Below are 14939 nucleotides of genomic sequence, written 5' to 3'. Positions count from 1 at the left end.
CAGATCATCTAGAATAATTCCAGATGTATGGCAGTGTAACTGAGGTTTGAATACAACCCGTTAGGTTCATAATGTAAAAGGTGGCTACGTATTTATTGTAACTGAGATGTGAACTAGAACCAACCAGGAAACTACCCAGACCTTTTATGAGAAGCTTTCCCCCCTCTTCCCTGGGTTTAATCCAGAGAAGTAAATGAATAAGAAACTTATTGGATCAGCCGTAATTATCAACAGAGTTACAAATAGCACTCACTGAAACTCTTCAACTAAAACATTTTGCATCAAAAGGTTTCAATGAAAATTCATTTTTAAAAATGAATATTGCCAATAAGTATAATTTAAAATCTTCCTTTTTTAATTAAACCCCAACACGAACATTTTGTGGATTTGGTTTTAAGTTTTTGTTTTTATTTCCCCTTTTGTGGTGGTAAAAAGGGGGGAAAAGAAATAAAGAGGATTGAAATGGGGAGAAAGCGGGGATAGGGGAAGAAATTAGGAGAAATGAAACTTCAAAAACAAAAATGTTCTATAAAAATGTTCATGAAATGTTCTAAATAAACTAAAAATCATTACTTTTCAAATTGTGCAGGACAGAAATGATTTTGAAACATTTGATTTTTTTTTTTCACAAAACAATCATTACCATTTTTTGAACAGCCCTAATTACAAAGTGATTTATATAAGAGATTCTTTGATTTTTGATCTTTATGTCAAACTCCTACAAATGTCAATGAATTATAGAAGCAGAATATACCCCTTTGAATTTAGTGAGTCATGCTTTCCCCCCTCCCCTCCCCTGCAGGAAATCACAAGCAATTGAACATTTCACAATGCTAGGCAATAATGAAAACACCTACCTAGTCTTTGAGGTGTAAATTTTTTGTAATAGGAATGGTTTTCTGAACTGTTGCTTAGTTCCTTTACCGTTATATTAAATCGAATTTTATTAGTATTAGTGTGATTAAAATATACTTCTTCCATGTGACATCCAATGTTTTTGTTCTTTGCATTTGTTAAATATAGTTGGCATTGGAACTCTTCTCTACTGTGCCTGTAGGAAGCAAATAGAAGTAATGTAAAACTCAGATGATTTTTAATATTATTTTGTGCTTGTTTTAACAGGATCCTTACCTGTAGGAAAGAAAATACTGAGCATCCTCAGGAGCTTCTGTTTTAATGTCCCAGGTACAATTTAAATTGGAAATGTTATATATGATGCATGAGAAATTTTGGATATATACTGCAACCAAAAAATAAAGAAAGGAAGAAAGAAAGAAAAGAGACGGATATTAGCATGTTGCTTGTTTTACATTGATTCTTGAAGTGATTGGTGCCAGTACAAATCCAGGAGAGAGACAGGAGAGGGAGAAAGGGATCCAAGTCTCTAGAATTGAGTTAAAGGATGTGTCTGCCTTTGCCTTATAGGGCATTGGGAACATTCCTCTTCCTATTGCCAGAGGTCCCTTTTGATACATTTGCAGAAACACTCAATAATTCCTATTCCAGTACGTATCTTAAGGAGCCCTCCTGGGATTCCCCAGCACCCATGTGCTATGGGACTTCCATAATCCATTCAGTTGCTAGGGAAGTCCAAGAGGATCATGGGGTGCTTCTGTGACTGAGTCAATAGAGTAGAGGTGGTAATTTTGTAACTGTAGCATGCTTCCACCCATCTCTCCCATTATGCCTATAGCATGGGGTTGTGTCCCTGAGTATCTTGGCTATTAGCCATTGATGGACCTATCCTCGATGACCTTATCTAATTTTTTATTAACCCAGTTATATTTTTGGCCTTCACAACATCCCCTGGCAATGAATTCCACAGGTTGACTGTGTTGTATGAAGTGATTCCTTTTGTTTGTTTTAAACCTGCTGCCTATTCATTTCATTGGGTGACTGCTGGTTCTTATGATATGTGAAGGGGTGAATAACACTTCCTTATTTACACCAGTCATGATTTTATAGAACTCTATCATTATCCTCCCTTAGTGTTTTACAGAAATGCATACCGAAAAATAGCCAGCACAATAAAGAGCTATTGGTCAGGACTTCAGAACTGGTGCATCTCTAACTTTTTAATCAGACATTTTTAATATCCTATCAATATGAAGAAAACTAGCAGACCTGGAGGTGCCTTGTAAGTAAATTCAGTCCAGTTACTCTCCTTTATAAGGTCTTCTGTTTCTTTTGAAAGAAGCTGTGTTTTAACTTTAGCATGGAAACCAGAGTGTAACCCAAGTCTTATCATCTTTTCCTTTTCTTGAAGTCTTTCCTGGAAGAAGAAAACATAGAATTGCATTATAATGAAGAGTTCTATGCAATAGCCAATTAATATTATTATTATTAAAGGAAAGCTCTGCAAACTACAGACATTAAATAAGGCATTATCTTATTTTACTAAAACTATGTGTAAAGTGTGTTGTGACTTACTGTTTTTTCCTGAGCTGCATCGAACTTATAAATCAAAACATACTTCACATAATATGTCTTCATTTCTTCTGTAATGTTACTGTTCCAGGATAGAATAACTCCAAAGTCATGCTTAGCAACGTGCAGATCACTGGGTGCCATAATAGAAGCTGTAAATACAGTAAGATGAATGATAATTATTATTATATTATAGGTGGGGCTGATGGTACAGCCCATTCTTGAGGTTGCCCAACACTTCTTATTCTAAGACCCTGTTTTCAGTTGCTTCTAACTTTACCAGACTTTAACTGTTTATGTTGAAATTTTTCATATCCAATGTTTACCTAAAGCTGAAGTGTTGTGCCATTTCTGAGCACAAGGCTAGCAAAGAATTCATTGTTTGAGCTGCTTAAAAAAGTATTGAGACCTTTTATTTGAAATACTATAGAGTGCCGATGCTTTAGTGCAGGGACCTGACATTTGGCAGGTGGGGTGGCCTTTGTGTCAGATTTGCCTTTTGCTGTCCTCATGAAAATCCACTCAAATTTGGCCAATTTATAAGCCTTTTGAAAAACTGCAGTTTGCACAGGTTCAGTTGAGAGTTCTTAGATTTTAGCAGCTAAAGTCCCCAAAGATTCTTTCCACACTGAGCAAGCTCCAGCCCTGTGCAATTGCAGCTCTAGACTACTGCAGGCTGTGCAAGGTCTGGACACTAAAACGGAGAGCAGAGAGCTTGTCTCTCCTGTGCTCTCAATGCCCCGTCTGCTGGGCCCAAGCAGCCTGGAGGAGGAAGCTGCCTGATTCAAATTCAAATGGGATGAGAGCAGTGGTGTAGCTAGGACAGGAAAACTGGGTGGGCCCCATCTTTCAGGTGGGCGGGCAATGATGGGGGATGAGGGGAGGGGGACAGGACGGCTGGAGGCCCTGATGAGGGGTGAGTCAGGAAGGATCGGGGGTGCAGGTGTCCTGGGGAATGGGGTGAGGGAGGAAGGAGGGATGGAGGCCCACTTCCCTCCACCCCCACTTACTGCTCAGCAGGTTCCCGGGGCAGGCAGGTTGTGGGGAGCGCCCATGGGGTAGACAGGAGTACCAATGGGGCTTAAGCTCTGGCCACCCCTCCAAAACCTGTCTCAGTGTCTGTCAGCCCGGCCTTGTGCCCCTCCTGCCTGTGCCGTGCGCTGCTGCCCTGGTCTCTGGTCCCAGTGCTCAATGATAGCCCCACCCAGACCTGCCCCCTTGAGGGGCAACCCCCACGGGGCTAGTGCTGGGGCCAGAGACCAGAGCAGCAGCGCACAATGCCGGCAGGATGGAGACGCGGCCAGGCTGAAAGACACTGAGCAAGGGTCGGGAGTCCCAGCCTGTAGATTCGGGGGGCTCTGGCCCCAATTTGGGAGGGCCTGGATTGTAAGTGTGTGGGCTGCAGCCACTCAGGCCCACCCAGGGCTATGACCCTGGATGAGAGCCAAACCTGTGGGTGGTAGGTGGCAGGGCAGAATAGATATGGACAAGGATCTTGTAAGGCGGCAGCAGACTCAGACTAAAGGCTCATGGCAGGGGAGAGGAAAACTGGGACTGGAAGTTAGGGTTGAGGGGTGACTGGGATTCCTGAGCAAGAAGACTAGCTCTTGAAGCTGTTGGGAGAGGAAATTGGAACTGGATGTGCGGGGGGCAATCTTAATAATAGGCAATGTTATAAGCCCCACCAATATTAATGACAGACAAAAACCTACATTAAAAGAACATTGTTAAGAATGCAAGGAAAAGCACTCCAAAATTCATCATCACTCCCATAACCACATTGGTCATTGGGGCACCATCACTGATGAGCAATCAACCAATTGTCTCCACCCCTGATGATTGTTTGTCAGTGCTTGAGTCTCCGTGAAGTCCATTCCTGTCCATTCTTTTATGTTGTCAATCCATCTCTTCTTCTGTCTACCTCTTCTTCTCTTCTCCTGTACTGTCCCTTGGAGGATGATCTTGGATAGGCCAGATGACCTTGTTACATGGCCGAACCACTTCAGTTTGTGCTTTTTCACAGTCATCAGGAGGACTCCATATGACCCAGCAGCATTGGGTGATGATGTTGCAGACCTCTTCATTAGCGACATGGTCGAAATAGGATTTTACAAAAGTATCTCATCTCTACTACCTGTATTTTCCATTCAAGTTCTGACGTAAGGGTCCATGTCTCGCACGCATACAGAAAAATGGAGATGACGAATGGTGCAGCAGTTTCAGTTTGGATTCCAGGGAGATGTTCTTATTCCTCCAAATTGGCTTTAGCGTTGCCACTGCTGCTGTTGTTTGTGCAGTTCTTGCCAGAATTTCTGCCTTGGATCCTTCATCAGTGATGATTGCCCCCAAACACTTGAACTGTTTCACTGTCTCCAGCTCTTGTCCACTGACAGTGATATGTGAGCTGATCCCATCACGTTTGTTTGTCATCAGCTTGGTTTTATCTGCACTGATTTCCAAGCCATATTTTGCAGAGGTTTCATCCAATCATTTCACAAGGTTGGCAAGTTCATCTTTGCTGCCTGCCAGGCCGTCAATGTCACAAGCGAACCAAAGGTTTCAGATTGATCGCCCCCCAATTCTGACTGTGGATATGTGAATTTCTAGGGAATCAGTCATTATGTGCTCCAAGTAGATGTTGAACAGTGTGGGCAAAAGAAGGCAGCCTTGCTAGATTCCAACAGTGGTGTGAAATCAGTCTCCTATTATGCCATTGACAAGAACTGCACTGCTGACCTTGGCCTACAGTTGTTTAATGGTAAGAATAAGCTTACAACCAATATTGTACTTCATGGTTGCCCAGAGAGCTTTGAACCATACTCTGTCAAACACCTTCTTGAAGTCAACAAAGACATGGTAGATGTCCTGCTGGACAGAACATGTACTTCTCACACAGAACATGAAGGTTGAAAATCTGTTCTTTGGTACTTCTTCCAGCATGAAAACCAGCCTGTTCTTCAGCGATGATACTCTCTGCTTGTGGCTTCAATCTGTTCAATATGACTTTCAACATCACTTTGCTGGGATGGCTAATTAAGCTTATAGTTCGGTAATTTTGACACAATTGCAGGTTGCCTTTCTTTGGCAGAGTGATGATTAGTGACTGTGTCCACGTGAAGGGTTACTCACTGGTTTGCCAGATCTTGTTGCAGATCTTGGTGAGTACATCTGTTACTATTTCTAGTCCGAATTTCATCAATTTGGCTGGGATGTTGTCAATACCTGTAGCCTTTCTGTTCTTGAGTGATTTCACAGCTGTCTCCACTTCTTCACGTAGTATTGGAACGTCATCCTCCTCTGTTGAATTGGGCTGTCTAAGACACTAGGATCTCCATTTCTCTGGTGGTTGAATAGATCAGAGCAGTAGTTTGTCGACCTATTGATGATGTCCATTTCTTCTGTAAGACTGTTCCCTTCTTTGTCTTGAATTGCGTGAGTTTTGGTCCATCTTTCCTTCGTCAGATCTTTTACAACCTGGAAGGCTCGTTTGCTATTTTTATTATTGATACACTCTTAAATTTTAGAGCATTGTTTTACAATCCATATCTCCTTGGCCACCTTCATTCCTTTCTTGATCTTTCTGCCAATTGCTCTGTATTTATCAACTCCCTCGGTGCTGTTTTTGTCTCTCTTAATTTCTCTTCTAATGTCACACATTTGTAGTATTTCATTTGTAACCCATGGTTTAGTCTTCTTATGATGTTTCCCAAGGATGTCCATTGCTGCCTCATTCGTTACAGCATTGAAATCGTTGGTCATTGTTTCTACATCTTCCTCTAGAACAAGCAGTGGGGCAAATTTTCCGCCGATCACTGATTGGAATGACTCGCAATGTTTTGGTCTCTGAGTCTTTCTAAGTCAAACTTGGTTCTGGTGAACTCTGGCCTGATGATTTCCCTTAGCAAAAGCCAAAAATTTAGCAGCACAAAGTCGTGATCACTTCCCTTATCAGCAATGGGGAAGCTCCTTGCTTTCCTTCTGTTAATACCAGAATGAAATCGGTTGTGCACCATGATGTAGTCAATCTGGCTGTGATGTAGATCATGAGGTGTATGCCACATTTATCGTCTGGCTGCTTTATGTGCTCCTAATGTGTTTGCAAGAACCAGATTGTTATAGCTGGCAAACTCCAAAAGTCTCAATCCTCTCTCATTGGTTACCACATTACAGAAAGGGCCACAATAATCTCACCAATCTGCCTGTGCGTCAGTACCCACTTTAGCATTCCAATCTCCCTGCACATTAGGATATCTTTTTTGTCTACCTTATCAATGATGTCTTGGAGCTAATTGTAAAAATCTTCAATTTGCTCATCATCATAGTCTGTTCTAGGGGCGTAGACTTGTACCACTGTGATATTAAATGGTGCTGCCTTTAGACAGATGGAAATAAGCCTGCTGGACATTGGGCAGCATCCTAATACTGAATTCTGGATATCTTTATGCATAAGAAATCCTATGCCATTGACATGTTTGTCCTCTCCACTGTAATAGAGTACATGGACTTCTTCCATTAGTACCTCTCCAAAGTTCTTCCATCTGACCTCAGAGATTCCTAGGAGGTGCCAGGTGTATTGTATTAATATGTAAGTTCTTTCAACTTCCCTATTTGTCTCAATGTCCTTACATTCCACATGGCTCTGGTGATGTTGTCTCTTCCATGGATCCTCTTTGTTGGATTTACACCAGTAGTTGTCGTGTCCGCCCTAGTGGGAGACGGGTTAATCCGGGCTGCGATCAATCCGGTATGGACATTGTTGACTTGCTCATCATACGGTGTGTCTTGGGCAAATTTCTAACCTGGCAGAGCCCATCCCTCTCCAGGCAGCCCCCTTTTAGTTGCAGGACATAGAATCATAGAATCATAGACTTTAAGGTCAGAAGGGACCATTATGATCATCTAGTCTGACCTCCTGCACAACACAGGCCACAGAATCTCACCCACCCACTCCTGTAACAAACCCCTAACCTATGTCTGAGCTATTGAAGTCCTCAAATCATGGTTTAAAGACTTCAAGGTGCAGAGAATCCTCCAGCAAGTGACCCATGCCCCATGCTGCAGAGGAAGGTGAAAACCCCCCAGAGCCTCTGCCAGTCTGCCCTGGAGGAAAATTCCTTCCCGACCCCAAATATGGTGATCAGCTAAACCCTGAGCATGTGGGCAAAACTCACCAGCCAGACACCCAGGAAAGAATTCTCTGTAGTATCTCAGATCGCACCCCAACTAACATCCCATCACAGACCATTGGGCATATTTACCTGCTAATAGTCAAAGATCAATTAATTGCCAAAATTAGGCTATCCCATCATACCATCCCCTCCATAAACTTATCAAGCTTAGTCTTGAAGCCAGATATGTCTTTTGCCCCCACTGCTCCCCTTGGAAGGCTGTTCCAGAACTTCACTCCTCTGATGGTTAGAAACCTTCGTCTAATTTCAAGTCTAAACTTCCTGATGGCCAGTTTATATCCATTTGTTCTTGTGTCCACATTGGTACTGAGCTTAAATAATTCCTCTCCCTCCCTGGTATTTATTCCTCTGACATATTTGTAGATAGCAATCATATCTCCCCTCAGCCTTCTTTTGGTTAGGCTAAACAAGCCAAGCTCTTTGAGTCTCCTTTCATATGACAGGTTTTCCATTCCTTGGAACATCCTAGTAGTCCTTCTCTGTACCTGTTCCAGTTTGAATTCATCCTTCTTAAACATGGGAGACCAGAACTGCACACAATATTCCAGATGAGGTCTCACCAGTGTCTTGTATAATGGTACTAACACCTCCTTATCTCTACTGGACATACCTCACCGGATACATCCCAAGATCGCATTAGCTTTTTTCACAGCCATATCACACTGGCGACTCATAGTCATCCTGTGATCAACCAATACTCCGAGGTCCTTCTCCTCCTCTGTTACTTCCAACTGATGCGTCCCCAGCTTATAACAAAAATTCTTGTTATTAATTCCTAAATGCATGACCTTGCACTTTTCAGTATTAAATTTCATCCTATTACTATTACGCCAGTTTACAAGGTCATCCAGATCTTCCTGTATGATAACCCAGTCCTTCTCTGTATTTGCAATACCTCCCAGCTTTGTGTCATCCGCAAACTTTATTAGCACATTCCCACTTTTTGTGCCAGGGTCAGTAATAAAAAGATTAAATAAGATTGGTCCCAAAACTGATCCCTGAGGAACTCCACTAGAAACCTCCCTCCAGCCTGACAGTTCACCTTTCAGTACGACCCGTTGTAGTCTCCCCTTTAACCAGTTCCTTATCCAACTTTCAACTTTCATATTGATCCCCATCTTTTCCAATTTAGCTAATAATTCCCCATGTGGAACTGTATCAAATGCCTTACTGAAATCGAAGTAAATTAGATCAACTGCATTTCCTTTGTCTAAAAAATCTGTTTCCTTCTCAAAGAAGGAGATCAGGTTGGTTTGGCACGATCTACCTTTTGTAAAACGATGTTGTATTTTGTCCCAATTACCTCAATGTCCTTAATTACTTTCTTCTTCAAAAATTTGTCCAAGACCTTGCATACTACAGATGTCAAACTAACAGGTCCGGATCACCTTTTTTTCTCTTTCTTAAAAATAGGAACTATGTTAGCAATTCTCCAGTCATGTGGTACAACCCCTGAGTTTACATTAAACTTTATTCATTAAAAATTCTTGCTAATGGGCTTGCAATTTCATGTGCCAGTTCCTTTAATATTCTTGGATGAAGATTATCTCGGCCCCCTGATTTAGTCCCATTAAGCTATTCGAGTTTGACTTCTTCCTCGGATGTGATAATATCTACCTCCATATCCTCATTCTCATTTGTCATGCTACCATTATCCCTAAGCTCCTCATTAGCCTCATTAAAGACTGCGGCAAAGTATTTGCCTAGATTATCCTTAACCTTCACTCTAGCCTCAGTGTTTAGCGGTCCCACTTCTTCTTTTTTTGTTTTCTTCTTATTTATATGGCTATAGAACCTTTTACTATTGGTTTTAATTCCCTTTGCAAGGTCCAACTCTACATGGCTTTTGGCCTTTCTCACTTTATCCCTACATGTTCTGACCTCAATAAGGTAGCTTTCCTTGCTGATCGCTCCCATCTTCCACTCCTTGTAGGCTTTCTGCTTTTTCTTAATCACCTTTCTCAGGTGCTTGCTCATCCAGCTTGGTCTACAATTCCTGCCAATTTTTTCCCCTTTCTTGGGATGCAGGCTTCTGATAGTTTCTGCGACTTTGACTTGAAGTAATTCCAGGTTTCCTCCACCTTTAGATCCACAAGTTTTTCAGTCCAATCCACTTCCCTAACTAATTTCCTTAATTTTTTTAAGTTAGCCCTTTTGAAATCAAAAACCCAAGTCACAGATCTATTTTTGTTTATCCTTTCACTCAGTTTATACTGAATTAGCTCATGATCACTCGAACCAAGGTTGTCCCCTACAACCATTTCTTCTATGAGGTCCTCACTACTCACCAAAACCAAATCTAAAATGGCATCCCCTCTTGTTGGTTCAGCAAGTACTTGGTGAAGGAATCCATCAGCTATAACATCCAGGAAAATCTGAGCTCTATTATTATTACTAGCAGTTGTCCTCCAGTCTATATCTGGGAAGTTAAACTCTCCCATGATCACACAATTCCCATTAGTATTTACTTCATTAAAAACATTAAAGATGTCTCTATCCATATCCAGATCAGATCCTGGTGGTCTATAGCACACCCCAAGCACTATTCCAGGGGAGGCTCTAGTAGCTTTCTTCCCCAATGTGATTTTTGCCCAGACAGACTCTGTCTTATCCATTCCATCCCTTCTTATTTCTTTACAGTCTACCTCATCATTGATATACAATGCTACTCCACCACCTTTGCCTTTATTTCTGTCTTTCCTAAACAGCACATACCCTTCAATACCTGTACTCCAGTCATGACTACTATTCCATCATGTTTCTGTTAATCCCCATAATATCTGGTTTCACTTCCTGCACTAGTAACTCTAGTTCCTCCATTTTGTTACGTAGGCTCCTCACTTTGGTGTACAAACATCTTAATTTTTGCTGTTTGGCTTCGCTCACATTCTTTACCCAATTAGGTCCAGACATTCTACTGCCAGTATCACCTATTAGACTGGTATCTATACTACCCCTCCTCTTTATGTCCATTCTCCTACCCACGGCTGTTTCTTACGTCGTTTCCTTCCCTCTCAATGTTAAAATCTGGTGTGGAGATTACCTGGACATCTCCCAACCATCTCCCCCCAATTCCTAGTTTAAAGCTCTCTTAATCGGTTGTGCCAGCCTCCATCCTAGAAGTCTATTTCCCTCCCTACTCAGGTGAAGTCCATCCTGAGAGAACAGTCCTCTGTCCATGAATGCCTCCCAGTGGCCATACATCCCAAAGTCATCTTGTCACACCTTTGTTGTCCTTCTCTAGGAACAGGCAGAATCCCACTGAAGCTCACTTGAGCCTCGATTTCCTTAAGAGTCTTCCCCAGCCTGGCATAGTCTCCCTTGATACGTTCCAGTGAGAATCTAGCCGTATCATTTGTTCCCACATGAAGGACAATTAGTGTATTCTTTCCCGCTCCCGTTAGGATCCTCTTCAGCCTCAGGTCCACATCCCGTATCTTAGTACCCGGCAGACAGCACATCCTTCTGTCCTCTGGATCAGCTCCGGTTACAGGCCTGTCTATTCTTCTCAGTAAGGAGTCCCCAATCATATAGACCTGCCTTTTCCCAGTGATGGTGCGATTCTCCGGTCTATCCCCTGTTCCCTCTGGCTGCAAGTCCTCTTGATTTCTATTCTCCCTTGCAATCCTCCGCAACCCATGCAAGAGGACAGGGGGCCTATTCTGTCCCGGGACCCATAAGGGAAATTAGGAAATGGCAGAATTGAGGTTGCCTATATTAAGACACATTGTGTGTATGTATTGTGATACAACCTTTAATTATATGATCACAAATTATTTTTCCCATAGGACCCCTGCCAGTTTCAGTGCACCTTTCCTATCCAACCACAGCATTTTTAAATGTTTTCTCTGAAAAAGTGAGCATTTCACTACAGAAATAACCTGGACATTTCTAGTGCCAGATTTGGAAACTAAATTCAATCCTTAAAGGGTGAAACATGGAGATTTTATTACTTCTTTAAATGCAAATCTCAAAGCAACCTAAATTGTGGAGTCACTCTTAACGTCTGCATAATTAGAACATGACTAGTACTTGCACTGTATTTAAGGTTGAGGACAAAGGTTTTTCAAACACTACTTGTAGTGATATTATATTATACTATTTAATGTTCTGAAATATTTAGGAACAATTAAATAACCAACATAGATAACGTTACATTTTTAAGATGTGGGCTCACACGATTTAAAAGAACAACTCTTAGTCACGCGTATTTTCAAAGTTATACTTAACATTGTGGCAGGACATTTCCCAGCCTGGGAGCCTGCCTATCACTTGGGATTTGGCCCAAGCACCTCCGTAAGATACCCCAATCCTAGAGAGGTCATGTTTTGAGGCTATGTATTGACAGCCTGAGGAATTAATGTGTGAGAGTCCCGTCTTCTCAAGACAAAACTGCAGATGTCAGTGGTTGCAACCTCTCACTACTTGCATGGGATCAAATTCAAAACCAGTCCCTAAAGACTTGGGAGTGTGGCTACATACCAGAACTTTATCAGGCTGTTTTGAGTTTCATCTTCTTTGTATCATTTTAAATGTATCATTTTAAATGTCACAAAACTTACCAGTTATTGTTGGTTCTCCATTTGCCAGGCTAACAGAAATCATCTCATACCAGGTAAGGCTAAGCAGAAGCATGATCGAAGGAGTAATTGTCGCATGTGCCCTTACAAATACTTTGCACTTCAGTTGAATTTGAAACTAAAATACTTCAGTTCTGTTTGAGGCTGAAAAGAGAGTTAGGACATTACAGTTAGTTTCAAGCTGTGGAAAAAAAAACTTTTAACATTTTAAGTGGTTTCTTAAAAAGACATAAACCATGAATACAAAATGTCATTCTGGACTTTGTTGTAAAAGAAATAACAGTCCCAATTCTCAGGTCTGATTGAGCTCTATTTAGTGCAAGTGGTGGTGGTAGTGGGGAGGGGCAAGCCATTGTATGCCACCCATGGTCAACACCTGCCGATCCTCAGGGCTGCCATGGGCTGAAACAGTGCCTCAGCTCTGAGGTTTGCAGGGTTTGTGCAGAGCACATCTGGTGAATCAAGGAAACAGGCAGTCTGTGTTGGAATATGAAAGTAACAAATCTGAGGATTCTGACAGCTAATCTTTGTATGGTTTAAAGCAGTTATTCAAGAGACCTATATATATAAGATATTCTCTTAAACTATGTGTATGTGACAGTGAAATAGAGAGACAGTTTATTGTGTGTGGGAACTCTGATTATTTTGCTAGAGGACACACAGACTTTAGGAAAAGAGGATAACATTTTAAAAAGCAGCATTTTTAAATGTTTTCTCTGAAAAAGTGAGCATTTCAGTACAGAAATAACCTGGACATTTCAAGTGTCAGATTTGGAAACTAAATTCAATCCTAAAAAGGTGAAACATGGAGATTTTATTACTTCTTTAAATGCAAATCTCAAAGCAATCTAATTTGTGGAGTCACTACAACATCTGCATAATTAGAACATGACTCGCACTTGCACTGTATTTAAGGTTGAGGACAAAGGTTTTTCTAACACTACTTGTAGTGATATTATATTATGCTATGTAATGTTCTGAAATATTTAGAAACAATTAAATAACCAACATAGATAACGTTACATTTTTAAGATGTGGGCTCACACGATTTAAAATAGCAACTCTTAGTCACATGTATTTTCAAAGTTATACTTGACATTGTGGCAGAACATTTTCCAGCCTGGGAGCCTGCCTATCACTTTGGCCCAAGCACCTCCATAAAATGCCCCAATGCTAGAGAGGTCATGTTTTGAGGCTATGTATTGACAGCCTGAGGAATTAATGTATGAGAGTCCCGTCTTCTCAAGACAAAACTGCAGATGTCAGTGATTGCAGCCTCTCACTACTTGCATGGGATCAAATTCAAAACCAATCCTTATAGACTTGGGGGTGTGGATACATACCAGAACTTTATCTTACGTCTTCAGACTGCTTTGAGTTTCATCTTCTTTGAGACGCCAACAGTCACAGTTGTTACCATCTCTTCCCTTGACTTCATTGGAAGAGAAAGTTTTCAGACCACTCTGTATCTTGCGATCAGCTCTTGTCTTTATAGAAACTGCCAGGTCTTAAATGAATCAACACCAACTGTAGTTTCAAAAAAACAAACCTCTGATTCTAGGAAAGATTGTACAGAACTTACTACAGCCTCATGCGTCTTGCTGTACGCAACAAATAAAAAGGAAACAGATCAGCAAAAGAGCTCCAGCCCTAACTGAAGGGAAAGAATGACCAGCCTCCTCTTGATAAAAGGAACTTGACTTTTGCTACCAATTTCACTTTTTATATCAGATCTACCTAACTTAGTTCCTGGAATTGTCCAGCTTTCATTTTGTTTATTCTGTTAATTATATTTTTAAAAATATTTTTAAAATTGTAATTAAATTGTGTGAGAATACTGACCTTTGATTGGTGATTGTTCAGGACTTCCTCTCCGGGGGCCTGGTTATAGGCTGGGTAGATAGTTATTATAACTTTGTCAAATTTTAACTGTTCAAGCTGATATTTTCCATCCCGGGTGTCTGGTATACTGGGGGAAAGGTTCAGCTAAAATGGTTCGGACGTGTTTGAATATCAGATTAAGGAAAAATACATTGTTTTCCCATGTTTAAAAAGTGCTTCCATCTGTTTCATGACAATCTCTAACACCTCCATGTTTTGGAGTAGGGATTTAAAATTTGATTGGTGGGGAGCAACTGTGGTGCCAGGTGCCAGAAGTGAGAGCAGGGAGCCTGCCTGCCTGCCCTGTGTTTTCAATGCTCCCCTGCCAGAGCCCAGCATGCAGGCAAAGGAGGAAAGTGTCCGACTCAAATGTGGAGGGGTAAGTAATGGGGGTGGGGGGGTGGCATGAAGAGATGCAGGATGGGGAAGGGGAAATAGAAGCATGTGGGGGAGCGAGGGTTAGGAGCAGGAACTGGGAGTGTGCATAGGTGCAGGAGTAAATGGGTGCTGAAAATACAGGAGTGGGGATATGAAGAAAGGGCAGCTTAAGATGATAGGAGCCAGGGACTGGGGGAAGATAGGAACAAGGAGGGAAAGTGCCTTTTCACCTGGTCTCAACATTCCTGTGTTGTCTACTAAATAGCTGTGAAAACTACTGGCAAAGTATGTGTCTCCATCCCCCGCCAGTGGCAGGGCCACATACACAAATACAACCTTCTCTTGTTGCTAGTTACTTCATTAGCTGCAGTGGTAGGGAACTGTGCTATCGAGCTAAAGAGCTCAACCCTGCTGAGGAACCATGTCAGAGATCTATACAGTTCCACATAAGGAAATTTTTGAGGTTTTTTTTTTCTTTTTAGTT

The 14939-nt window shown here is 41.6% G+C and overlaps 1 protein-coding gene across 2 annotated transcripts in view; it reads right to left on the bottom strand.

Annotated features, from left to right (window-relative positions):
- Positions 1 to 13819, bottom strand: part of LOC101938872 (interleukin-5 receptor subunit alpha-like) — a 30397-nt gene extending 16578 nt beyond the window's left edge. Inside the window, exons 1-6 of one of the 2 annotated variants that reach the window (XM_065580802.1) lie at positions 13540 to 13819; positions 12179 to 12340; positions 2431 to 2579; positions 2125 to 2272; positions 1132 to 1240; positions 858 to 1051 (exon numbers count right to left, since the gene is read on the bottom strand). In XM_065580802.1, coding sequence (XP_065436874.1) covers positions 858 to 1051; positions 1132 to 1240; positions 2125 to 2272; positions 2431 to 2579; positions 12179 to 12251 — 673 coding nt within the window. In that variant the 5' untranslated portion in view covers positions 12252 to 12340; positions 13540 to 13819. The remainder of the gene's footprint in view (positions 1 to 857; positions 1052 to 1131; positions 1241 to 2124; positions 2273 to 2430; positions 2580 to 12178; positions 12341 to 13539) is intronic. The other variant, XM_005283360.5, reaches the window with a different exon arrangement.
- Positions 13820 to 14939: the final 1120 nt, after the last annotated feature.

This window comes from Chrysemys picta, chromosome 1 (assembly GCF_011386835.1).
Source record: "Chrysemys picta bellii isolate R12L10 chromosome 1, ASM1138683v2, whole genome shotgun sequence".
Taxonomy (NCBI): domain Eukaryota; kingdom Metazoa; phylum Chordata; order Testudines; family Emydidae; genus Chrysemys; species Chrysemys picta.
The sequence above is the reverse complement of the archived record's forward strand: the minus strand, read 5'-3'. Positions and strand labels throughout refer to the sequence as shown.